Source organism: Epinephelus lanceolatus, chromosome 3 (assembly GCF_041903045.1).
Source record: "Epinephelus lanceolatus isolate andai-2023 chromosome 3, ASM4190304v1, whole genome shotgun sequence".
In the NCBI taxonomy this organism is placed as follows: domain Eukaryota; kingdom Metazoa; phylum Chordata; class Actinopteri; order Perciformes; family Serranidae; genus Epinephelus; species Epinephelus lanceolatus.
Genome location: NC_135736.1, coordinates 47,265,616 through 47,293,333, shown reverse-complemented (window position 1 = coordinate 47,293,333; position 27,718 = coordinate 47,265,616). Strand labels below are relative to the sequence as shown.

General features: G+C 39.7%; 1 protein-coding gene across 1 annotated transcript in view; it reads left to right on the top strand.

Moving 5' to 3' along the window:
* Positions 1-26,832, top strand: part of LOC117254665 (protocadherin Fat 4) — a 36,894-nt gene extending 10,062 nt beyond the window's left edge. Inside the window, exons 11-35 of the mRNA XM_033623036.2 lie at positions 1,476-1,649; positions 1,736-1,864; positions 2,296-2,451; positions 2,920-3,100; positions 5,494-5,627; positions 5,836-6,786; positions 8,491-8,619; positions 9,446-9,601; positions 10,987-11,167; positions 11,271-11,404; positions 12,116-13,063; positions 13,873-13,998; positions 14,833-15,084; positions 15,169-15,267; positions 15,473-15,645; positions 15,958-16,109; positions 16,408-16,715; positions 17,192-17,302; positions 19,284-19,475; positions 20,002-20,099; positions 20,189-20,350; positions 23,324-23,506; positions 24,409-24,483; positions 24,566-24,602; positions 24,686-26,832. Coding sequence (XP_033478927.2) covers positions 1,476-1,649; positions 1,736-1,864; positions 2,296-2,451; positions 2,920-3,100; positions 5,494-5,627; positions 5,836-6,786; positions 8,491-8,619; positions 9,446-9,601; positions 10,987-11,167; positions 11,271-11,404; positions 12,116-13,063; positions 13,873-13,998; positions 14,833-15,084; positions 15,169-15,267; positions 15,473-15,645; positions 15,958-16,109; positions 16,408-16,715; positions 17,192-17,302; positions 19,284-19,475; positions 20,002-20,099; positions 20,189-20,350; positions 23,324-23,506; positions 24,409-24,483; positions 24,566-24,602; positions 24,686-24,862 — 5,418 coding nt within the window. The 3' untranslated portion in view covers positions 24,863-26,832. The remainder of the gene's footprint in view (positions 1-1,475; positions 1,650-1,735; positions 1,865-2,295; positions 2,452-2,919; positions 3,101-5,493; positions 5,628-5,835; positions 6,787-8,490; positions 8,620-9,445; positions 9,602-10,986; positions 11,168-11,270; positions 11,405-12,115; positions 13,064-13,872; positions 13,999-14,832; positions 15,085-15,168; positions 15,268-15,472; positions 15,646-15,957; positions 16,110-16,407; positions 16,716-17,191; positions 17,303-19,283; positions 19,476-20,001; positions 20,100-20,188; positions 20,351-23,323; positions 23,507-24,408; positions 24,484-24,565; positions 24,603-24,685) is intronic.
* The last annotated feature ends 886 nt before the right edge of the window (positions 26,833-27,718 follow it).

Sequence of the window (27,718 nt, the reverse complement as noted above, 5' to 3'; positions counted from 1 at the left end):
CCAGAGAGAAGCAGACAGAGTCTACAGTCTGTGTTTGAAGGATATATCCAGGATGTCAAACTGACTCAGCAGCAACAACAGGTTAAAAAGACAAAGATAGTTAGAAGCTAAAGCCGAACTATAGGCTACAGATCACAGTGTAAAAGTGAACCACCACATCACTGCTGATCGCCACACAAGACAATGAATATAAAGGGAAACTTTGCCAACATGTGTGCAGATGAACAGCGTGGACGGACAGACATGCAGTAGATGTCATGCAAAATTTGGTCTTGTAGATTTTTTCACTGGCAGCACCAAAAGCTCACCTGCTACATTAGTTAGCTGGTTTATCAGCATGCAGCAAGCTCCTTAGCTTAAACACGACAACAACTCAGAGAGCACAGGCCTCCACCATGGCTGATAGTGCAGTCTTTTATGATATGCAAATGAATTATGTCACAATGTGTCTGTGCCTAGCTGAAGCCTCATCATCTCAACTGTGCATTTAATGCTGTCTTCTAAACTGGAAATGTTTAATTTTCCTTCAGTATCTCTGGAGATCATTGCAGACAAATCGCATTTGGATGTGTGTTAAGAGTTTAATAAATTACATGATATGTGTGTTTGTTTATGTTTCCATAGCCACAACTTAGTTGAGAAAAAAGGTATGCTACAAGTGTGGCATTGTTACAGTTTTAGCAGTTCTCCAATCAAACTACTGTCTGTTCCTGAGTGACAGCGACAGCTGTGTGAAATTTTAGCTGCTGCAGGATCACAGGTTTCTGTAAATGTGATTTGGAGTCATGGTATTTCTACAATTGGCTATGTCTATGTTTTGTCTTCCTGCTGAACTTTACTACCAACTACTGGATTTTCAATTAATGTCATTTATTCCGCCAAGGCCAAATGCCCTATCTTACAATGTTAACGAAAGTGAAAAATAATTTGTGTATCCACCTTGTGATTCGGATTTGCTTCAAAATTAAAATAGTTCTTCCTTGACCCAGGCTACACCCTTACACTAAGTTTCATGAAAATTGGACCAGCAGTTTCTCTGTAGTCCTGCTGACAAATAGACAAACAAACAAGCTGAACTCAAAACATAACCTCCTTGGTAAGGTGATAATTAAGGATACCACCCACTCAAGGCTGTGTCAAAACTGGCCTTCATCTGGATTTTTTACTAGGGATGCCAGAAAATATCAGCATGTCATTGGTAGCGGCCGATATTGGCTTTAAAATTAGAATGATCAGAATCGGCCAACATACTATTTCTGAATTTGCACAATGAGTGAATGTTACAGACATCGAAAAGTATTGTATCTTTTGTCTCCATCTAGGGGGAAAAAGGTGGAATATATCAACATTGGTATCAGTTGTCAGTCAGAGTTGTTATATATCAGCATATCAGATATCAGCAAATAATCCACTATCTGCATCCCTATGTACAACACAAATCGAGTGATTATCAAATGATAATAATTTCTCTGCAGGCGGCCCAGACAGACGACAGTTTGAAGACGGCAGATGCTGTGGTGTCTGTCACTATTGAAGATGTGAATGATAATCCTCCAGAGTTTGACCAGCCCAAGTACTCTGCAACACTCCTGGAAAATTCTCCTGTTGATGCTGTTGTGTTCAAAGCCGTGGTCACTGACCTGGACGAGGTACAGTAGATTTTACTTAAACCCACACTTGGAAATTAAGTGATAATTATTATTGAGCAATTTGTCCCATGATCCTCTGTCCCCAGGGAGGTTTTGTGGGAACTTTGAGGATCCTTCCAGAATCTGCTCCGTTCTCAATCAGTTCTGATGGGACGGTCAGAGTGAAGAACTCTGCAGCTCTGGACAGAGAGACCACTGAAAGTATCACATTTCAGGTAATCATATTAAATTGAATTTGGATTAGACATGAGCCCTGAGCTTTTTGGGCTCCCACTGAAAATACAAATCTTAAAAAACAGGTCACAGGCACGTAGGTTCATTTCAAGAGGGAGTTTTTATCAAACCCAAACAAAAGGAAATAGTGCAGTTGTTGGGGACTATTTTCAGCGGTGGATTACTCCATGTTTGGTGCTCTAGTGAGTATGTGTGGCAGCAGGATGGTGTATGGGTGATTAAGTCACAATAAACTACAGTGTGTGTTCATGGCAATGAGTGGAGCTCTATGGCACAGGGATTTGTTGACAAGAAAAAAAATGTTGAATATCTCCATGCTTATTCTGTTATCTTGATATAACTATTTTATATTTGTGGGCAACAGGCAGTGTTGTATCTGAACCTTTGATGCTGTTCTTTTTTTACTGAAAAGATTGAAGCAAGGGAGACGGATCCACCCAACAATGTTGCAGTGGTGCAAGTCAATGTAACTCTTCTGGATGAGAATGACAACAGTCCTGTGTTCACCAGTAACAAGTACGAGGGGAAGGTGTTTGCAAATCAAACAGTGGGACAGTTGCTGGTCCAGGTGAGTGAGAAAAATCTGTTCAGGGTTATCTGTTCAATAACGTTTACCATGGGCAGACTGGCCTAAATTTAGAATTTAATTCAGCTTGTTTGCAGCAGAAATTAAATGTGGAGTTCCTCAAGGTTCAATTTCAGGTCCCGCTCTCCTTTTCATTTGCAGAACTTTAGGTGGAGTTACATCAGCCCTCCACTGCTATGCTGATAACACACTCCTTTAACTAATACTGAACCCTCATTTTTATAACTTTATAGCTTATTGAGTCATGTCATTGCTAAACGCTCCACATAATTTATTGATTAGTTCGACACACGTCTGCTGGGCTCATTATTGCACAGTGTTGAAATTCTACCTCTGCTTCACCCTTTACCATAATTTAAGATTGTTGTCATTTTATTGTTGCTATGTCATTTTTATTTGATGTTTTTAGAAGTGCTGTTAAGATAATTATCTGTACATTTAAACTCAAAGATTAAGGCAGAGGATCCAGATGCTGGCAAGAACGGACAGATCAAATACTCTATTGACTTCGGGAACAATGACGGCTACTTCTCATTGGATGAAAACAGTGGAGACATCACGCTGGTTAAAAAGATCCCCCTGGTGGACAACATGATTTTGGAGTTCCCTCTCTACATAACAGCCAGAGATGGTAGATCTGAACATTATCTCTCTGGGCACCAAGCACTACCTACAGCTTACCATCAATGATAAGAATCACTTATCCTGATTGTGATGAGTCAGCCTATAATATTAAAAGAGCCAATTAACACTAAATCACAACTTTTTATGCCATGATAATTATTATTTAGTATGTGTATGGCACAAAGAATTAATCCTACTGTAAATATCTTTTAAACAAATGTCTGCATCTGCATCTAGTGGCAGAATATTTGTGTTGCTCTTTGTGGGCTGTAACTTTTAACAACTGTATCTCAGAATCACATCTAGCACTTCACCTTTGGCAGTATCAAATGCTTTGTGGTCATAAAATTGTTATCACACCCTTCTACAGATCGGTGATCTCAAGCACATACCTTTATTTGTTCCAACTACCTTTCATGCTTTGTTGAATCTTTCAAAGGGGCTTTTTACATTTTTATTTCGACTGGATGACAAGCTGCATGCAGCAGCAATTCAAGTCCTTTACAGAGTGATAAAACACTCATTACATCTCTACAATATTGTCCGTAGATACAGAAGTCCTGAACTAAGAGAAAGGCCTCAGTATGCTTCAAAGGAAGTGTTGTCAAACAGTCTCCAGAGACCCACTTTTCAGCGGTGAAATCGGGGCTAATGTGTAGGACAAATTATGTAACTTTCTGAAACAAGCAGTCCGCTCACACCAGTTTACATGGTGGTTGTTCAGGTGTGAGAAGGTGTGCAAATTGAGTGGAAACTGCTCGTATTGCTCAAAGTCATGGTGATCAACCGCTTTTATAGAGCAAAAAGCTTGGACAGAATCATTCCAGTACAAATGCTGTTTAAATAATTTACTCATAATAATCAAACAGTCTCCTTACCGTGTTCATTTTGGGTCTTTTCATACATGACAACATACCAAAAAAAATAAACTACAGTAGTTCTATGTTTTTATTTACTTTACTAAGGGCTTGTGTCCATTGCTTTTCTTCAGAAGAAAAACCATGGCAGGGCATCAGCGAGCCAAGTGTTTCAAAGCACTCCCAGCATTTTATTTTTTTAATTTAAATAAACACAAGAAGTTTGTGCTCTAGAGAAAGGATCACTCAGTGAATAACCTCCTAAGCCCTATGATAAGCTATTATGGCAAGGCTTAACTATATAGACCGGTGAACAGTGATAACTAACATGTTCCCACCTGATGACCCCAAAGACATGTTAGTTCGTCTAGTTGGTCCTACGACACCTCCAGGAGGCTAGACAGTGATCTCTGGTGTCCCAGAGACACTCCCCTAATGCCAGCTCTCACTGCTCCCCGCACCAACCCAACAACCTCCTTTACCTTACTTACACATGGCTTTCTCAGCCCAAACAACACTGCCACCTTCAACAAACCCAGGCTCCATACATACGAGCTCCAGGTAGAGACAGTGCCAATACTACCTTTCCTAGCACATTCACCACACTCTATTTCACACGCTACATAGCATAACTCCAATATAAGCTAAAGTTAAAGGAGATAGAGAAGATAAACTCACAGGCTTTCTCAGCCCAAACAACACTGCCACCTTCAACAAACCCAGGCTCAAACACGACAACAACTCACTCCACCATGGCTACTTGTGCAGTCTTTTATGATATGCAAATCAGCTAGCACAACCACCATAAATGTCTGGATGTATATCAAAACTATTTGAATTATGTCAAAATATGTCTGTGCCTAGCTGAAGCCTCATCATCTCAACTGTGCAACAATAATATCTTGACATTAAGGTTAGCTAGATAGGTGATGCAACACTACTTTAACAGTGGGCTGACTGCACAGGCAACAAGCTTACAAATGTACCGTGTTAAAGGCCAACACATTCTCACTCCGACCTTGTCACATATTGACGTTTGGTCATGGACTTTCCACGTCCACATACGGCATGCATCATTCAATGACATCGCCTCCTTGAAATTCAGCTATTTAAGGATCCGTCCTTGACTTTGAGGAGCACCAAATAATTGCTCTGAAGAGAGATGGTCTGAAAGAGTGCATTATCTCCATTTGTATGATTCATTCCATCGAGTATACAAAAACATGCAAAAGTTTACGTACAGAAATTGGGAGGCAGTAAGATGTAGCATTAGTGAGCGTGAAATCTGCTGTGGCGCAGGCACAATCAACATGTCAACTCGACGTGGTTGCATGAGACGTCATACAACATGGTTCATTTGGAGCATACTGAGGCTGTGCAGCAGTGTAAAAATCCCTGTACACATACCAGCCCTAGACAGAAACTGGGTTATGTCAGCAGCCCCAGTTGCTCATCCTGAATGCATGCACCTACTGCAACAGCTCAGACTTATCACACTCAGTTTAACAAGTCATCATGATAGCCTTCTCCACCTCTCCTCTAGGGGGCACCATATCCCGCTCCTCTGCAGCACAGGTGAACATTCGCGCTCCTGGTAACTCAAATCCTCAGTTTTTAGAAGAAGTGTACCGTGGTTCTGTAGAAGAAGAGCAGGAGCCAGGAGTTGTGATTCTCAAAGTAAGTTTCTCAGTAAGTTGTTATGAATGTTCATATCCATACCAAAATGTCAGAGATATTTTTACAAACCACATGTTCATCTAACATCCAGTCAATTTGTATTTAGATACTGTTGTTCAGAATGTGGGAAAATTAACTTCTGATTCTTCACAAATTTGTGTTTAGTAAAATCATTTTATCGTCCTGCTCCTCATCTTTTTGTATTCAGGTTAACTTCCTCTCACTAGCTGCCGAGATTCCTCCGACTCTCCAAGTTGTTACAGAAGCCGACAAGTTCTCCATCTCCTCCAGCGGTGAGTTCACCACCAGAGTGAAGCTCGACTACGATGAAGCTCCACACAACTACTCTGTGACCATCTCCATCTCTGACGGGGTCTACAGTGACAGTGCGGTCGTGGTGGTTCAAGTCACTGACATCAATGACAACAGTCCTGTTTTTACCTCCAGTTCTGTCACTGAATCAGTCCCAGAGGATGCAGAGATAGGATCCAATGTTACTGTCGTTCCAGCGACAGACAAAGACAGCAGCTTCAACAAGGAGATCAGGTACTCTCTGAGAGGAGGAGAGGGGAGGTTCTCTGTCGATCCCGTGTCTGGGATGGTGAGTGTGGCTGGTGCTCTTGATAGGGAGACTAAGGCAGAGTACAACGTGCTGGTGGTGGCTGAAGATCAGGGTCGTCCAGTCAGGTCGGCCACAGCCTCCCTGCTGGTCCGTGTGTCCGACATCAACGATAACGTCCCCAAGTTCTCAGAGGCTGAGTATCCGGTAGAAGTCTTAGAGACAGAGTCAGTGGGTAAAAGCCTGCTCACTCTATCAGCCGTGGACCCTGATGAAGGAGCAAATGGGAGAGTTACTTACAGTATTTTCCAGCAAAGTCCATCATCAGACCTTCCCGTCTTTGAGTTGGACTCTTCCAGCGGGACTCTGCGGCTGGCCCAGCCTCTGGACTACAGTGAGGTGAAGGTGTACAGTCTCAAAGTTCAGGCCTCTGATGGAGGGACTCCCTCTCTGGTTGGGAACGGCTCTGTGGTGGTGAAGGTGAAGGACGTGAACAACAACCCACCTGAGTTCAGTAAGGAAAGATATGATGTGGCCGTCTTTGAGAACCTGGCCAGCGGTGCGTCCATCCTGACCCTGGAGGTCACTGACAGGGATGAGGTGAGTTGTATTCAACCTTTAGATCACATGCATCTACTCTGATAAATGATACCACTATCAAAACATGGTGAACATGATTTCAGAGGGGAATTATCAAAAATACATCAAAAAAACAGTTGAAGGAAGGAGGTCAGGGTGGATATTTTGCCATAAGGCTCAGACGTACTTTCCATTCCACAATGAATGTCCACGGACAGCTGCAGTCACACCAGCACGGATGCAGTTCCATTCATAGTACAGTTGAGGGTCTGTGTCATTCCCCAGCAGTAAACAAGAGGGCTAGGAGGTGGGGGGACAATATACTGATCATACTATATGTATCCTGGCTTTACCTAGTGGGATGTATAAGGTGACATTATCGCAACCATCGCGTATAAATTGTCATGTCATTTTTTTAAGCTATCGGCTCTCTCCCTCTCACACTCACAAAGAAAGACTCAAAAAAATGTTATGTCACACTCACTCCTCCATCCATCCAGATGATCTCTCCTGGGTAACAAGTGTATGAGGAGGCAAAGTGTGTGTCTTTGTGTCTGCAGGGCTCCAGACCACTACTATTAAGTCGCATGTTGTGACCATGAAGCACCAGTGTGAATTGCAAGGATTATTAATATATAAACTCTTAAGCTCATAATTTGTTTCCAGCTCACAGTGAATAAATCCTCATATTTAAAGTTGCAGAGGCAACAGTTTGAATATCTGCTAACTACTACCTTCTGAAGCTTCAAGTTCTCAGCAAACGCATCAACACTTCCAGCCCAAGACAAGCAGAGTACTTTACAGGCCCAGACACACCAAACCGACTTCAAAGAAATAGCAGCCACGAAAGCCGACTGTTGCCTGTGTCTCGGCCAAAAAGTTGCACATGAACCCACCACAAGGACTATAGCCAACAGCCATCCAGCACATATGTTCTGGGCCTGTGTGAGAGGAAATGACCGTAGTCTGTATTTGTCATTCAAAAAAGGAAACCAGAAGACCATCTTGATGCTGGTTAGCCACTTAGCACATTAACAGCACAATCCAATGTCTTAAGTGCAGAGCATATTTACTGATCACGAGTGAACAATAACACAAATCATCATGTTTCTGCTAAAGAGCTTGTGTCATATCAACACAGATATCACCTATCTAGCCTAACCGTAAAACTTTGATTAATAGCCCAGGCTGTTATTTGCTTAAATCAATGAACTCAACAGGCCTATATTTGGGACAGGCCTTTATTTCCTTTAATGCAAAACTGTTGCTCAGCGTAGATGGGAAATACAATCAAATTGTTTATTTAAACTAGTATGAATTTTACTTGTTTAAAATTAGGCTTCAGATAATCTATCAATTATAAAACAGTCATTTGATCTAGCTTCAACAGACAGCGCATCAGAGACAGAGAGAGTTATGGCACTCGAGGATTACGGCACCCAGCATACCGACCCAACACCACTGTATCCCGTTAAAACGTTTCTCACAACGAGGAATGGACACATAATTTGAGGAAGCCAACAAACTGGTTTTACATTTGGCAACTTTGCAACCAGACCAGGCTTCTAAATGAGACAGGCGTTTTTTTGTCAAAATGTGCAGCGACACCAGGCTAATAAAAGGGACTAGGCGATTAATTGGAACAAGGCTTTTAATTGAAGTTTTACAGCGTGTAAATCTTTGTTTAAGTGGCTCTTACACCATCATTTCATTAATGTTCCACAGGGAGGATTTGTGGGAACACTGCGGATCCTTCCAGAATCTGCTCCTTTTTCCATCAGTTCTGATGGGACAATAAGAGTGAGGAACTCTACAGCTCTGGACAGAGAGACCACTGGGACGTTCTTGTTTCAGGTAATGTAGAATCTGAGACACAGATTCATTTATTTTAAAGGGAAAGCTTTAAGTTGAGAGAAGGTTCATACTTGACTAATTCCTCCATGTATTGTGTCTCATATAACCCTTTACTGGGACCTTTAGGGGCTGGGTCATCAAGGCAATAACATGCAGACAAGCATCTAAACTACCTGAAGTATGTGGAAAAAGAGCCATACAGTGCTGTAGAAACAAAATATAATACATTCCCTAACTCAAGGTCCACCTACTAGCCATTTCATGAGCTTTAAATGTATAACATAGCCATCATCAGTGGGTAGATTTAGTTCAGAGAGATGGGTTACATGTTAGCTTAGTAATTGTTTTTTTATTTATTTTAATAATTGCACTCGTGCTACTTCTGATATGCGTTGGCTCAGAATTAAGTTTGAAAGTCCATTGTAGACCTTGGTAATAGTAGTTTGATTAAATTATCCAAGGTCAAGATTCAGTTACTAGCTTTTCCTGGAACTTTGAACCATATCACCTGACTTCATCAGCAGATGGAGTTTGCCTATTTGTCACAGGATGGAAGAGTGGATGGAGTTTGCAAACTCAAACCACAGATGAAGACTGTAATAAAGATAAAAGTTACTGAAACAGCTTGTCAGTGGACCCTTAGTTGGTATTTTTTTGTCACTTTACTGTTTTCAAGGTTAAGAATGAACTTTGATGCTTCACATGTGATTGTTTTTATTTTCCGTAGGCACCGAGGTTGTAATTTGCTATCATCAAACTCGTTTTATAAACAGAGCTGATTACATCCTGAGACTTTCTCTGAGACATTCTCTTGTCCCTCATAAAGGTTGAAGCAAAGGAGACAGAGCCACCAAATCATGTTTCTATGGCAAATTTGAATGTAACTCTTCTGGATGAGAACGACAACAGCCCTAAATTCACCAGCAGCAAGTATGAGAGCAAAGTCTTCATCAACCAAACAGAGGGGATGTTGCTCCTGAAGGTGAGAAGTATGCAGCAATAGGGCTGCAACTAACAATAATCCTCACTGTTGATCATTTTTTTGATTGACTGATTAGATGTTTGGTCTATAAAATGTCAGAAAATGGTGAAAAATGTGTATCATAGTTTCACAGTGACCAAGTGGATGTCCTCAAATGTCTTGTTTTGTCCACAACCCCGAAAGAAATAGTTGAATTACGGTCATGGTTGAGCAAAGAAACTGGAAAATATTCATATTTCAGACCGATTAATTGATTATCAAAATAGTTGGCGATTACTTCAATAGTTTACAATTAATCAGTAACTTTTTTATTTTTGAAATCCTTTAATAGCAAACATTTAAAGTGTTTGCCAGTGTGTTCTCTTTGATTTAAACCCAACATAAGCATCTGTATGTGTAAGTATTTCAACTAAGGTGGGGCCAAATATTCAAATATCCAGTACGAAGAATGCAGTTTTCACGAGTACAAGTATCATCTGAGTAAAATGTGTCAGTATCTATACTCAAGTTGAGGGAAAGTCCTCATTTAGGTTGCTGTCTTTAATCCCTTCTCTTGTATTTAAAAATGATCTGAAGCTTAATTCTGAAATAGGTCTGTAAATAGTTTCCAAAATTTGATCCTTAGCAACTTCTGATCAACCAATATTAATTTCAGGTTAAAAAAACAACTTCTGGTTAAGTCCCACCCACTTCCAGTTTAAACTCCACCCATTTCAAGCACAGATACAGTTACAGTTGATTTAGTCTGTTGAACAGATACAGATAATGGTCCACTCACTCATCCCTAGATTTTCCCAGACCCTGAACAGATTGGGTCTTCAAAGCAACTCAAAAGAATAAAATTATCAGTTAGCTCTGTAATTGTGGATTGTCTAAATGTAAATATTACTTATTGTCTTCAAATCAACTCTCGATCTTACTGAATTCCTCTTTTAAGATCATCTTATTCTCGTTTTTATGTGAAACAAAATGGCTGAGTAATTAGCATGTGAAAATGCAATTTTCAAATTCCAGGTCATTCACAAATAATAAAAACAGCAGGGGGCCCATAATACTTCCTTGGGGGACTCCAGCCAATGTAGGTTAGCTTCTTGATAAATGACTTGCCTCCTGAAATGTACAGTTTAAATATGAAGCAAACCATTTCACAGTTACACTGTTAAACCACCTAAAACCAACACTGTGCACAAGATCAGGAGTGATGATGGTACGTATCAGACACATTTTGACCATCTTAATGTTAGGCACTGTGTGAGTTGTTTCCTAGAGGAAGTTGCGAAGTCACTTAATATTACTATTCCAGAGAGACACATGGATAGGCTTATAACAAGGAACAGTGGTAACATTCAATGTTGATTTGTTTTTCTCTACGATGTAATTCAAAGGTTGAGGCTGAAGATCCAGATGCAGGTGTCAATGGACAAATCAAATACTCCATTGACTTTGGGAATCAGAACAACTACTTCTCCATTGATGAAAACACCGGAGCAATCACTCTGACGAAAGTGATTCCAGTGAAAGAACATCAAACCTTGGAGTTCTTGTTGTTCATTACAGCCAGAGATGGTACATGTCAACTGTATTTGTTTTTCACATGTCCAGTTTTGATGAGTCATTTTAGTTCAGCCAGTCACAGTGAAGTCATGATGATATTATCCTTCTCTTCCAGGAGGTGTAGTGTCGCACTCTGCCTCAGCACAGGTGGAGATTCTTGCTGTTGGAGATACAAAACCACAGTTCACGCAGAGTATCTACAGTGGCACCATAGAAGAAGAGAGAGACCCAGGAACAGTGATCTTCAAGGTGAGTTTCTCTCCTTACTTTTTTTTTTTGTAGCAGTTGAGTGTTGACAGGTGGTTTAAAACAACACCAAAAGTCCCAAACTTTGATAGCAGGCCACAGAGGACAAGCTATTATACGAACGTGTTTCACCTTGAGTTTGATAAAATAATAAATACTGATGACTTTGTTGGTCTAAAGCCGTTTGACAGTTTTTCATGATGTAGGAGGAAGGCTTATATATACAGTGTGTAGTATGTATGTACCTAGCTAACCCTACATTTTTCAGGGTTTGACTTTGGTGTTGAACAGGGAAGTAATGTATATCTTCTTCCAACCTCTCCCGGTAATGAGTATCATTATAACACACTGTGCTCCAGGTACATTTAACTTAAAATCCACAAAACCAGCCTTGAAATGAAGGAAATCTGAAATCACTGCATGAGTCTATGGCACACAGCCGTGTATTTGTTCGATCCTTGTCAGAACAGTTTGCAATTGAGGGGTGTAACAAAGCAAAGTGTCAGTTATGCTTAGAGCTCAGCCTGAAAACAGCTTTAGTCTCTTCAGCTGACGGCACAAAATTCAACCATTGTTTTTTCTTTTTCAGTTCCTCACATCATATTTTTCTAGTGCACTTAACTGTTTCATTAGTGCAGACAGAGTAAATCTCTGTTGATGGCACAGGGTTGTTTAATTTTGTTGTTTGATACATTATTTAATGTGTTTATTCAGGCTGACTTCCTTGCAACAGGAGAGATTCCAGTGACTCTGCAAGTTGATATAGAAGCCGACAAATTCTCCATCTCCTCTAGCGGTGAGTTCACCACCAGAGTGAAGCTCGACTACGATGAGGCTCCACACAACTACTCTGTGACCATCTCCATCTCTGACGGGGTCTACAGTGACAGTGCGGTCGTGGTGGTTCAAGTCACTGACATCAATGACAACAGTCCTGTTTTTACCTCCAGTTCTGTCACTGAATCAGTCCCAGAGGATGCAGAGATAGGATCCAATGTTACTGTCGTTCCAGCGACAGACAAAGACAGCAGCTTCAACAAGGAGATCAGGTACTCTCTGAGAGGAGGAGAGGGGAGGTTCTCTGTCGATCCCGTGTCTGGGATGGTGAGTGTGGCTGGTGCTCTTGATAGGGAGACTAAAGCAGAGTACAACGTGCTGGTGGTGGCTGAAGATCAGGGTCGTCCAGTCAGGTCGGCCACAGCCTCCCTGCTGGTCCGTGTGTCCGACATCAACGATAACGTCCCCAAGTTCTCAGAGGCTGAGTATCCGGTAGAAGTCTTAGAGACAGAGTCAGTGGGTAAAAGCCTGCTCACTCTATCAGCCGTGGACCCTGATGAAGGAGCAAATGGGAGAGTTACTTACAGTATTTTCCAGCAAAGTCCGTCATCAGACCTTCCCGTCTTTGAGTTGGACTCTTCCAGCGGGACTCTGCGGCTGGCCCAACCTCTGGACTACAGTGAGGTGAAGGTGTACAGTCTCATAGTTCAGGCCTCTGATGGAGGGACTCCCTCTCTGGTTGGGAACGGCTCTGTGGTGGTGAAGGTGAAGGACGTGAACAACAACCCACCTGAGTTCAGTAAGGAAAGATATGATGTGGCCGTCTTTGAGAACCTGGCCAGCGGTGCGTCCATCCTGACCCTGGAGGTCACTGACAGGGATGAGGTGAGTTTAACACCTGTTTCTGCATTTAATTGATTTACTTTTTTTTTTTTTTACAGCTGAAGTACATAGAGCACAGACAGGACACATTAGGTAGGATGGAGTGGGGTTTTTTTTGTTTTTTTTAACCAGCTACATAAACTCTGTCTTTGCAGCCTGCGGTTGCTGCCAGATTCACTGTTAAGTTTTGCCAATGAATAATGCTATTGCAGGATAGTGTTTTGCAGGGTTTGGAGGTGTAGACTATATTAACTGGTTCTGAATTAATTAACTGGGTTGTTTTAGCCAGCGGTGGAAATCACAATACAATATTATCACAATACTTAAGTCATGATACAAGACTTACCAAGACTTGTTTCAGTTAAGACAAGTCAGGTCTTATTTAATGCTTTGTGATAGGCTTAGTATCACAATAACATATCTTGCGATATATTGCAGTTTATTACCAAAGTATATATTACCAAAGCATTTACTATTTTCCTTGCAGCCTCAAAAACTGTCAACCTCGGAGAGTAAAACTATCACAAAAATAAATATACCACACAGGACTGATAGTTTTCTCTAACAGATTTAAAGACTTGGCAGATTTGTATGAGATTAAAACACAGATGAATGCACTCTAACAGTTTGGACCTTGGCACCGCTGCTTTACAATCATAGTAATTTATTAAGATGATTTCAGTCACTTCCCAGATCATACTTTATGTTACCTCTGATAAGTACCTGCTGCTGCTGTTACAGTGCTGATGATTAACTCTGACTGTGAAGTCAGCAGAGGTATTTTACACACTTTGACCTTTTCTTTTCTTCAGGGTGGATTCTCTGATGGTTACTTCCTCTATACCAAGGACACCTTTGATATTAACAGACAAGGTGTGGTCTCACTGAGGAAGGACGTCACCTTGGACAGAGAGACAACGGACAGCTACGTATTACAGGTACAAACATCACGATTACATTTCCTGTCTCCCGGTTTTTTGCCTGTTTCAGTGAAAAACTTTACATACGTCCAGGTCTCAGCTTACCTCTTCTAGGATACCAGACAAAATAAAACATGATCTCATACATAAACATTTACTGGTTGCATATTTTGATATTGATGGCTTTTACAATAATGGTTTGTATTGTACATACTGTAGCTGAAAACCATGGAGTTATTTTTTTTTCATAATTTTTAATAGTTTCTTCAGTATTGGGGCTACAGTTTGATGAAAGTTGTGAAGTTGTAGCACATATGGTTGATTTGTTATGAATTTTCAAAGTTTTGAACTTTAGACGCTTGCTGTAGCGCCGCCATCAGGACTATTGGCTTGAGTTTACAGTGCAAAGTTTGGTGAGTTTTCACCCATGGGAAGTATGATTTCCTCGGAAGAAGAAAGAAGAATACCTAGGATTACAATAGTGTCCTGGCAGCTTAGCTGCCCTGACCCTAATGAACATCATGCTGTGTTGGTGAAGACTTGAAACAAGGATTCAGACCATAAACTCATTAGGAAAATTTTCTAAATCATATGAGAAGTCTGGTCACTTTCTCATAGTTCTTTTTGCAACCAGTGGAGTCGCCCCCTACTGGCCATTAGGAAGAACACAGGTTTAAAGCACTTAGGCATTGGCTTCACTTTCCAGACACGGAGGCTACGTCCACCTCTTTTATACAGTCTATCACAAAAGCTGACATTTTGTTTTATGAAACAAAATTAGCACCATACATATATATCATAGGAGTGAGTTTGCTCAGCTGAGTTCGTGATATTCTCTGTGTCTGTATCCAGGTCGTGGCGGTGGATCAGGTCACTGATGGTCTCAGTTCAACAGCTCAGCTCAACATCACCGTCCTGGACTACAATGACAATGCACCACAGTTCCCGAGTATCCCAGACCCCCTCACTATCCCTGAAGACGACTACTCGGAGGAAAATCCAGGAGAAATTTTCACCATCGTGCCCACAGATGCCGACCTCGGGCCCAACGGAGAGGTCACCCTGTCTCTCCCCTCCCCTCACCCACTCTTTAGATTCAGAGAGGTAAGGCCAAGAGAGAGGATCGTTGAAGTATGATATATGAAGGTATTTGCACAGGCTCCTCTGAGATCATGTGTTGTGTTGCAGGACGGGACGTTGCTGGCTGTTGGCTCTCTGGATCGGGAGAGCAGGGAAATGTATGATCTGGTTGTGAGGGCCTCAGACAAAGGCAGCCCGCAGAGAGAGGTAGGAGACACCTGCTGTAAACACATCATAGTCAAATATGTTTAAGCTCATATTTTAACAAAATGATGTTTAGCTGATAATGTTTTAGGAAGATCACAGCTAACTGACAAAATAATGTTTTAATAGTGGAAACACCAGATTTGGTTATTATTTGGATATTGCAGTCTAAACCTCCTTTACCGTTATCCTGACTCCTGTGCACCAGAACGTCACCACAGTCAGAGTGCGCCTCATCGATGTCAATGACAACAGACCTGAGTTCAGCTCCAGCAGCTACGTCAGCAGCATCCTACTGAAAGACGCTGAGGAAGGGAAGCTGCTTCTGAACCTGTCTGCCACCGACAGAGACGCAGGGAACAACTCACTCATCACCTACAGGTCAGTTCAGCTGACTGTGATATCACCTTAACTGCCCGTTTACACCTCGGGATACTTCACGGTCAAGTTTGGCTTTGGGAATTTCAAGGAAAAACATGACACTGGAATAATTAAGAGTTCTAGATCCTGATTAAATTCAGACTTTTAAACTGTGTCTGCATAAACTCCTGTCTCTAAAATGTATCATTTATCAGCTGTCATAAACTTTTTTTCAAAATGTATTACGTTCCAGTTTATTGTGCTGATTTCAGTTGAATTATATTTGCATATCTCAGCTTATGTAATTAATTACTCTGCTCTCTGCTGTTGCAGTTTCTCTGCAGGAAGTTCTCCATATTTGGCCTTAGACAGTGAGAGTGGGGCTGTGACATTGACCTCTGACCTCGCTAATGTCACAGAAGATACCACCATAGTGCTGACAGCCATGGCTAAAGACAATGGCCAGCCTCCTCTGCACTCCACAGGTCAGTCTGACAGCACCCACAAGTCTCCATGTGGCCTGCTGTCAGTTCAGCCAACCATTCAGCAACATGAAGAGGACGTTTGTGCACGACACTTTAGACTATGTGTCAGAAACTGAAGCAACATTTCTTTTCTTTTCAGTCGCTTTAGAGCTTGAACACTGGTGGAAGAAGTACTCAGATACTTAACTGAAGAGTAGTGAGAGAGTACTGAGAGTGGTGATATCACGATGTAGAAATACTCCATTACATGTAAAAGCTTCAAAATGTTGTATTTTATATATCAATGTGTCTGTTGCAGCCCGTGTCGTGGTGAATCTGAGGGTTGTCAGTCTGGTGGAGGACGTGGCCTTCCGAAGCTCCTCTTACAACTTCAGCCTACTTGAGAACCAGCCGGTGGGGGTGATGGTGGGGAGGGTCTGGGCCTCCTCGGGAAGTAACCTTTACAATGTCTCTTACACACTAAAAACACACACTGACCTGTTCTCCGTCAATGCCAGTGGAGCCGTCCTGACCAGAACGGTGCTGGACAAAGAAGAGCAGGAGTGGTACTTCCTGGATGTGGAGGCAGTGGACACAAGGACCCCCCCTACGACGGCAGTGGCAATGGTATGATCTGGGTTGTTTTTTAAATTGTATTCATCCTGCAGACATGTTTATGAGCTGAATATTACAGGTGATGATTATTATTGACAACCACAACCAGTGTGTTGATTTCCATTCTCAGAGCTCACTGGTGTCTTCTGTCAAGACCTCTCACCTCTCTCTTGGGCTTGTTGGAAATGGTGTTTAACAGCTGCAAAAAACTGAACCTTTAAAAAAAAAAAAAAACATTTATTTGCACCATCACTGTCTGCACAAATACAGTGAAACACATGACATACTGTTGAGCTTATTCTGCAGCGATTATTACGGATGTCAGTGTGGTTTTAAATCACTTTTAAATCACATTTTCCGTCCATAAGATATTTTCCTAATTATAGAAATTACTAAATAAAAGTATTTTTGTCTGTCCTCTGCAGCCTGGACTGATTCAGAGAAGTTCTCTTCAGTCTTTTGACCTGTTTCTTGTGTTTCTCTCCCAGGTCAGAGTTCAGGTGGAGGATGTGAACGAGCCTCCACAGTTTCCCTCTGAGGTTTATCGTGCCTCTGTGTTCAGCATCGCACCGTATAAAACCCCTGTCATCTATGTCAAGGTAAACACACCCACTTTCTGTCAGTTTCCATTTGTCAGAAACATCCTCAAGACACATCTAATAAAACACCAGTGAGTCGGATAAGACCAAAGGCTACATTTATCTCCTCTGATGTATGATGGCACAATTACTGCAGTTGTGATAAACGGTGAGTGTGTACTTTGAACTGAAACCCAGCAGGCTGTTCACGCTGTGAGTGGTGTGGTTAATGAGCAGCACTGAAACACGTCATTAGGAGTCGAGGAGGATCTTAGTATCAGAGTCAAAAAGTCAGCTGACTGAAAAGAGAAAAACTGCTCTGAAAAGATTCAAAAAATGCTATCATATTTCATGTCTCCATCTGCTGGTGGGCCATCACGATAAGAGTATGTATGCATAATATGATGTTAATTCCACTACAGAAGAGACTTGATGATCACTAAATCGGGGATATATTGATATCAGTATCCGCCAAATTAGTTTTTCATATATCAGCATATCGGATATCAGCAAAAACATCCAACATCATGCATCCCTAGTCAATAGTAGTTAAAAAATCTGATGTTTTGGTCCCATATGGGGGCGGCTGTGGCTCAGGAGGTAGATTGGGTCGTCCACTAATCGAGTCATCAGTTAGGACTTGGTGTTACAGTCCCCAGAGTTTCAACACGCTTCATGCCAGAGCATAGGTGTTTCGGCTGTGACCACCTGGCAGAGCCACCCACTGACACATCATCAGTTGTGCCCCTAAACATCATTGGTTGATTCTGCCTTTATCACAAGACACCCTCCATGTAGGGAGGCCCACCTCAGGCTGATCAGCCATAGCCAATTACTGCACCTCTCAGCTGTATTGGCTGAACTTTCACCACTTTCCTCTGGGCCTGCTTATGAATCCCAATTTCCTTGAGGAAACAAGTGGTGAATCTAGTGACGAAGGCTCCGCAGCCTACCTCGATCAGTTGCACCTCAGCTTTCCAGCCTCTCGTCGCTGCTCCAGTTACAGGGTCAGCGTAGTGCAATCAGCAGTTCCATCCTCGGCCTTTTCAGTCTGTATGTCAAAGTGTCCTTGGGCAAGATACTTGCCTATGATGGCTGTTCCATCAGTGTGTGAATGATTGCTGAGTAGCAGGTGACACCCTGTATGGTAGCCTCAGCCACCAGTGTGTGAATGGGTGAATGTGACATGAAGTGTAAAAGTGCTTTGAGTGGTCAGAAGACTAGAGAAGCGCTATACAAGTGCAGGTCCATTTATATGTGGCCATCAGGTGTTTTGAATGTTGCAGAACTCTGTTTCTGATGTGGCTCATTCCTCTCTACATCATCAGCTTGGTGTCAATGGATAATGTGGTAAAATAAAACTATGCAGTATAAAGGAAAAACATGAGTCCTCAGAACCAAAATTTAAATATTCATAACTGATATAGCCATAGAGCAGTGTAGGAATAAGTCCCCAAACCCAAAGATGAGTTATCATGTTAGCACTCTTGGTTGCCTCATCTTGAAGTCTTTTGTTCTGTAGTGTAAAATCAATTAAAAATCATTAAATACCCCACTCAAAAATGTATAAGCTTTTACCTGTCTTAAAAAAGGTGGTTGCCAACAAGTGACTAAGTGAGACCACAGTGTCGGGGGCTTTAAAGGGAGAGTTCAGATTTTTTCAAGTGGGGTTATGCGGTTCCTATCCATAGACAGTATATTACTTAAAGAAGATGTCAGCGCTGGGAGAAGCAGGCAGGAGTCCAACATAGATGCTAAGCCATCTGCTGCTGTGCAGGGTTCAACATATTTTAGCCACCTAAAAAAATCATCCACTAAATACATCGACTAAAAGTCTGCTGGTGTCTCCCAAAGGCTCTGCTACTCTTGCATTAATTAACATTCTTTACATTTGTATTTTTGCACAATGTGTAAAATTCTGATAGTTGAAGACTTTAGATTTTCATATAATAAAGAGCAGATAATGTGCACTGTTACCTTGTCATCTCTGTCAAACCTCCAGGCTTCAGACCCTGATGTCGGTGAGGACGGTCAGCTCGTCTACAGTGTGTCAGGGGACAGTCCTTACTTTGACGTGGAGCCGTCCTCGGGTCTGGTGTACTTGGTGTCAGTGGTGGGTCTGGCTGGACAGACAGCTGTAGTGGAGGTGAAGGCCAAAGACCGGGGAGATCTTTACGCTACGACCAAGGTGGAGGTGAGTGTGGAGGACTGGATGATGTGGTTCATGAAGACGGAGAAAAAAGTATCAACATTTTTGGAAAAATAAGAAAAAGCAAATTAACTCAAGCAGATGCGTGGGGGAAGGGGAGACGTGGGCCTTAATTTTGTGTCTCTTTTTAGGCCCTCCCTCATGTTATTACTATTCACTATGGATCCTTCCTTAACTAAAAAATAAAAATTAAAAACCTGGAATGCATTCCTCCAAATATGTCAAAATAATAGAAAAGTATTGAGTTGGTAAAATATGTTTCACAATAGATAACAAAGTGGATTGGAAAAAAACATCTTCTCTTCCAATAACTTTCCTACAGTCTGTAAGTGAGCTGTAAAAAATGCATAAATTATTTACTTTAAAATAGTTTTCAATTGTCTTCAGTCTCTTAATGTTTTTACTGCGTACATGCTGTTGCTCACTACAATTTGGCATTTTGATGCTCTCAGGTCTGTGTTTGCAATTCAGATTGTTTTAATTTAAATGAGATACACTCTTCTGCCCCCAGGTGGAGGTGCAGGGAAGTGCAAGCAGTGACGACGTAGCGGTCATCTCTCTCAACAAGCCTGCTAACATAGTGGAGCAGAAAGTCCCACAGTTGGAGAAGTAAGACTAGACATTTATCTCATGATGAAAGGATTGTTTGGATATACATTCTCTACGGTTTTATTGTTATCATGTTTTTTTCCTGTCAGGTCTTTGGGTGCAGCTCTGGAATGGACTGTGAACATCATTGAGGTGACAAGTGCTAACGGAGGATCCTCTCAGTCCAGATCGCTGAGAGCTGCAGTGAAGACTTTGGTCAGCTTCATCAGTGTAGATGGAGGAGAGGTCGTTTCCTCTGAAGAGGTCACAAAGTAAGAGTCAATATATATACATGTGCAATATGCAATATATATTACACATAAATTAATACACAATCACACTAATTAATTACACTAATTATTATTGCTAGCTGACAGTGGTGCAATGTAACCAAGTACATTTACTCAAGTACTGTATTTATGTACAATATGAGGTACTCATACTGAATTGAGGAATTTCTTTTGATGCAACTTTATACTTTTACTCCACTACAAAGGACAATATTCATCATCTTCCTCATCATCATCATGTTATTATTATTATGATAATAATAATAATAATAATAATAATAATAATAACAAATTTATTTGGTATGGTATCCTTTCATTTCTAAAAAAAAAAAAAAAAAAGTCATAGTAGGGAATGTTATAAAAAGTCATAATATAATATGTCTAAAACAAGTCAAAGCATAGCATGTCATAAAAAAAAGTTATACTATAGTATACAGTTAAAACTTTCACAGTATATTATGCCATAAAAATAGTCATAATGAAGCATGTACTAAAAAAAAGCAGTAGTATAGCATGTCGAAAAAGTCATAGTATATGTCAGAAAATGTCATCGTTTTGTGTGTCATAAAAAGTCATAGTATTGTATATCTAAAAATATATATATATTATGTAATAAAAAAGTCATAGTGTAGTATGTCAAAGTCTTAGTATTGTATGTCATTGAAAAAAGTCATGCTATAGTATGTATAAAAAAAAATCATAGTATAGTATGTCGAAAAAAGTCATAGTATAGTATGTCGAAAAAAGTTATAGTATAGTATGTCCAAAAAAGTCATAGTATAGCATGTTGAAAAAGTCATAGTGTAGTATGTCCAAAAAAGTCATAGTATAGCATGTTGAAAAAGTCATAGTGTAGTATGTCCAAAAAAGTCATAGTATAGTATGTTGAAAAAGTCATAGCATAGCACGTCAAAGAAGTCATAGTATAGAATGTCTAAAAGAGTCATAGTATAGCATGTTGAAAAAATCATAGTATAGTATGTCGAAAAAAGTCATAGTATAGTATGTCGAAAAAAGTTATAGTATAGTATGTCCAGAAAAGTCATAGTATAGTATGTTGAAAAAGTCATAGCATAGCACGTCAAAGAAGTCATAGTATAGAATGTCTAAAAAAGTCATAGTATAGCATGTTGAAAAAAGTCATAGTATAGAATGTCAAAAAAGTCATAGTATAGCATGTCAAAGAAGTCATAACATGTTGAAAAAAGTCATAGTATAGAATGTTGAAAAAAGTCATAGTATAGAATGTTGAAAAAAGTCATAGTATAGAATGTCGAAAAAGTCATAGTGTAGTATGTCCAAAAAAGTCATAGTATAGTATGTTGAAAAAGTCAGTGTAGTATGTTGAAAAAGTCATAGCATAGCACGTCAAAGAAGTCATAGTATAGAATGTCTAAAAAAGTCATAGTATAGCATGTTGAAAAAAGTCATAGTATAGAATGTCTAAAAAAGTCATAGTATAGCATGTTGAAAAAAGTCATAGTATAGAATGTCAAAAAAGTCATAGTATAGCATGTCAAAGAAGTCATAACATGTTGAAAAAAGTCATAGTATAGAATGTTGAAAAAAGTCATAGTATAGAATGTCGAAAAAGTCATAGTGTAGTATGTCCAAAAAAGTCATAGTATAGTATGTTGAAAAAGTCATAGTATAGTATGTCGAAAAAGTCATAGCATAGCACGTCAAAGAAGTCATAGTATAGAATGTCTAAAAAAGTCATAGTATAGCATGTTGAAAAAAGTCATAGTATACAATGTCAAAAAAAGTCATAGTATAGAATGTTGAAAAAAGTCATAGTATAGCATGTCAAAGAAGTCATAACATGTTGAAAAAAGTCATAGTATAGCATGTCGAAAAAAGTCATAGTATAGCATGTCGAAAAAGTCATAACATGTTGAAAAAAGTCATAGTATAGCATGTCGAAAAAAGTCATAGTATAGAATGTCGAAAAAAGTCATAACATGTTGAAAAAAGTCATAGTATAGCATGTTGAAAAAAGTCATAGTATAGCATGTCAAAGAAGTCATAACATGTTGAAAAAAGTCATAGTATAGCATGTTGAAAAAAGTCATAGTATAGAATGTCGAAAAAAGTCATAACATGTTGAAAAAAGTCATAGTATAGCATGTTGAAAAAAGTCATAGTATAGAATGTCGAAAAAAGTCATAACATGTTGAAAAAAGTCATAGTATAGCATGTTGAAAAAAGTCATAGTATAGCATGTCAAAGAAGTCATAACATGTTGAAAAAAGTCATAGTATAGAATGTCAAAAAAAGTCATAGTATAGAATGTTGAAAAAAGTCATAGTATAGAATGTCGAAAAAGTCATAGTATAGCATGTTGAAAAAAGTCATAGTATAGAATGTCAAAAAAAGTCATAGTATAGAATGTCGAAACAGTCATAGTATAGCATGTCGAAAAAAGTCATAGTATAGCATGTAAAAAAAAGTCATAGCATAGCATGTCAAAGAAGTCATAGTATAGAATATCTAAAAAAAGTCATTGCATATTTTGTCCAAAAAAAAAAAAAATCGTACTGTAATATGTCCTAAAAAGTAATAGTGTGGTATTTAAAGAGAAATCATGTTGTAGTATGTCATGAAAACGTCATAAAATAGTATGTCATTAAAATAATGACAGTATTGTATACTGTTTGTATATTGCATGTATATTTATAGTTTGTTTGTCTTGTCAAAAAAAGAGATACGCAAAGTAAGTTTATTCAGACAGCACATTTTGAAACAAGGCAGTCAAAGTGTTTTACATAAAACATCATAAGCATTGAGACAACATGCAAAAGAGACCCATTATTTTATCACTAAATATTTATCCTGCACCTCTCAGGTTTATGAGATGATTTCTCACATAGTCACGTGACAGTTCTAAGATCTGACCAGTCGTGGGGGAGCTGTAACCTTCTTTAACCTCCTGATCTCTTCTGTCGGCTGCATCAGGAAGCTAAAGAGCAAATCAGCTGCAGTGACAGCAGAGCTGACCGAGGTGTTCGGAGAAGATCTTCATTTTGACGTGGAGATGCCTCAAAGCCCCGCCCCCAACCAGGCTGTGGTCATCGCTCTGGGCGTCCTGTTGGCTCTGAGCATGCTGGGATTGATTGTTTCTGTTGCCCTGATCATCAGGTGAGACTGGAAACACCACAGTAGAAACTCACCTGCTTCAGACTGGTTATGGTACATTAGCAACAAGTTTCTCACATTAACTTTAAGTATGTCAGTACTGAGTTCACAGCCTGTTACCGCCACCTCCAAGTGGAGCAAAACCATTGTGTTGATTGGTGAAAGGAGTAATAATTTCAGCACTATTTGTAAATGATCTCAGAATTCTGAAACATGTCAATTTTGAGATTAAAATCTGAAGAATCTGAAGTTTTTTCATACAGCAGCATTCAGACACAGGGTGATTCAAAGTGCTTTATAGGGGCATAGAGATACACATAAACATAAGATATCAAAAACTTTTCATTGAACTGCATTTAATGAACAATAAAAACAAAACACAAGAACAAGCAAAGACATAGTTAAAGATTAGAAAGGCATTGCATTTTGAAGACAATAAATAGGAGGAGCAATCCAGTTGTTATTTATTGGAAAATTAAAGGTCAGAATGCAGAATTATGTCTGAATCGATTATGTCTGACAGTTTACGAAAACGATCCCCACAGAGACAGACCTTTTTGTTCAGGAGTAAGATTATTTTTGTTTAACCAGAAACAGCCCTGATGTCGACATTACCAAACTCACCAAACTCCATTTGTGAAAGGCGTCTGATAGCAGCACAAGAAAAGTGATGTCGCTCCAGGTTTCAAAAGGTTAAACAAAAAATCAAAAGTTTGACAGCACGTATCCTGAATCTACATTTTTAATGCAGTTTTTTCCAAGTTAAATAAAGTGGTAATAAAAGGAGTGTCAGACATGGAGGTGGGGCATGTTTGGAATATTTACATGCTTAAAAATCAGCGTCTCAACATATGAATGAAATGATTATGATGTCGGGATATGTCAACATGTGTTTACTCTCTCAGGTTCAAGATGACACAGAAACATCAGGATACTGACAAAGAGAGTTTTGACATCGGCCGACATGCTGAAGGTTACACGTAAGTCCTCTGAACAGCTCCCCATGTTCAAATGTCATCACAGTTCTCTGTTTCTAACAGATGTCCCCCCGTTATGTTCCAGGAACTGGACACAGACGAGTTCTGAAACCACTGAGCAGGTAAAAAAAAAAAGAAATCATTTAGATCTCATTTAAAATGTCACAATGAAAAATTTAAACAGTTAAATATGTCGTATGAGCAGAAGCGGTCACAAGAGGACAAGCAGCAGAGGACGGACAAAGAGACAGCTCAGTGGGACAGACGGACAGATGACGGTGGATCAGTAAAGACAGGTGGTGACAGTGTGAGATCTAAACAGGACAGACAGACGGAGGACGTGGACAGTGACAGCGATGAAAGTCACACTTCTTCTCTCTGATGTGAACACAGCACTTTTCAGTCCGGCTGTATGGAGTGTGCAGAGTGCCACTAAAATAATCAGAGACTTTTATTGAGTTTAATTTGATCCGATTAAAACATTTTAATTAATGCCGTCGCTACAAGCTGCCTGATTCCCAAATTCCCAGATGCTTCATTTGTTTTAGATGATTTATGAATCACAATCAATTCAATTTTATTTATAAAGCCCAATATCACAAACTTCAAACTCTATTTAAAGTTAAGATTTAAGGACAGGGGCGACGTTCTCTGAGTTGAGTTTGTTTTAAACGATAAAGCGCTGATTTATTTATTACCATGATGTGGCAGCTGAAACTCAGATCTGTTTATTCTAAACATTAATTTATGAATGGATTACTTAAATTTGCGCATACCGTTTTTTTTTATTAACTCACGTGTTTCTCACTGTCTTCATCAGTAGATTGAGTTCACTCACTTGTCATGGAGATGGCAAAGTTTTATCAGGTGATTTATGTATCTTGAAACAGTAATCTCTGTGGCTGCATCTGAAATCACACATTAATATGCCACTTAGTGCGCTATAACAGCAGGTTTGATTTTCTTAATATGTCCAAAACTTGAAAACAGCGGTATGTAAATGGCATACTGTTTCTGTAAAATATTTGAGTATTAAACACTAGATACTACGCTTGGACGGCACGGTGGAGCAGTGGTTAGCATTATTGTCTCACAGCAAGAGAGTTCCTGGTTCAAACCCAGGGTGGAGGAGCCCTTCTGTGTGGAGTTTTCTCAGGGTGCTCCAGCTTCCTCCCACAGTCCAAAGACATGCAGGTTAATTGGTGACTCTAAATTGTCCGTAGGTGTGAATGTGAGTGTGAATGGTTGTCTGTCTCTACGTGTCAGCCCTGTGATAGTCTGGTGACCTGTCCAGGGTGAACCCTGCCTCTCACCCAGTGTCAGCTGGGATAGGCACATTATTTCACCTGTTCATTCACTAGTGTGGCGGCTTTTAGACAAAGAGGGTGAGTTTGTGGCTCCAATATTTTCTGTTGACTGCAAGTTTATAAAGTGATCACATCACTTATTTAGTTTCATCTCATGTTGTTTTAGTTTTCTGTTTTTTTTTTTTTTTTTTAAATAAATCATCTTAAAACGCATCTTTGGGCACGAGTCACAGTTACGAGCTTACTCAGCCTCTTGGCGGCTTTTTTCCATTGACAGAAGTCACACCACGCATGTTGGGTATGTATGTGAATTCAGATGCAGCACATGAGTGTTGAGCAAACTCCAGCCATTGAAGAAGACCATGAGATGCTGCTGAAAGAACCTGGTAAATAACAATTATCTTAATCTCCAGATTTATAAATGCTAAAATTAAAGAGTCAAATTTAATAACTTGTAAAAATCAGTGTTAAATTATTCCAGGGCATTCTGCAGCCTCCATACACTCATCACAGCAGCTGATTTTAGTCTCTTTAGTGAAGCTGTTTTATTGAATGAAATCAGCTGCTGACGTGTTCAGTTTGTAGACTTTTGAAATACATTCTCGGTTCAGGCTGAGAGACAGAGCGAGACAAATGAGGAACAAAATGGCACCTTGTTTAGAGAAGTCAGTTTAATTTTGTAACCAGATAAAAAAAACACATTTGATATTGAGCAGAATGTTTGTTGGAACATTTGTGTTGCTGTAAAAAGTTCACCAGGAGCTGATGTGACTGCTGTAAAGTTCAGTTTTTAATCTATTAAAAATTATTTCACCTTCCTGGGTAATTTATTGTTTCCTGTAAAATGGCAGCCAGACTGAGCTGAACTTTAATGTTTAGAATTTAAAAGAAGTAAAATCTTCTGTTTTCAGCTTTATTCTTATTTTCCTCTGTTCCTCTTTAATGCACTTTATTAGCAAAACATGTAAATAATATTAACACAGCTGTGCAGTAACACTGGTATCTGTGCAAACAATCTGTAAAAATAAAAAAACATTTTCAATCATATCAGTGTGGGATTTTTCTTTTTCTGATATTTGCAAAAAGACTTTTAACCATTTTGATATTTTGCATGTGTAATTTAAAATATTACCCCATGTTTCTGAAGATAGAGAGAGAGAAAGAGAGAGAGACGCACACACTAACTTCCACGTCACTTGGGCCGCTGTTAACAAAGTTAGCGAGCTACTGCTTGGCTAGGGTTAGCTTAGCATAAAAGTAACTTCTGTAACGAGAATTTTAAAAAGCACTCAGGATTTATGTTTATTTAATACTAAACTCTGTGTGGTATGGGATTACATTTGTGAAAGAGCATGTTATGACTTGTTTAGGGCTCAAAGTTCAGGACTTGGGACTTGTCAGTCTTGACTAAAGCTGAATCCAAATGTCTGCACTTTACCGCAGTTGCAGACTCGTGGACTTTGTGGGCGCATTCCCAGGAAGTCTGGGAATGCTGAGGCCTCCAAATCCACAAATTATTCAGTGCACAAAGTCAAGGTCAAGTCTGCAGACTTCAGCAGACTTTACCGATTTAATAACCTCCAATTCATTGCCATACAAATGTGACAGGCTTTTTTCAATCGCCAGAAAAACAAACAAAAACGTATGAATGTAAAATAGTTATTGATAGTTAGACCTATTAAAGTGTTACTTGAATTGTGTGGGCCTGAAATAATATTCAACATCATGATACAGAGATATGTAGAAGTACATGCTGGAGAGGGAATGAAAAGGCATTTTATCACTGTGTTATATATCATATATCATCTTACTATATAATGACGAAAACTGTCTGTTCCACGTTTTTCTCCTCACTGACTTGGTCAATCCATGTGAAATTTGGCACAGTGGTAGAGGGTCATGGGAGGATGCCAATGAAGCAATATTACATC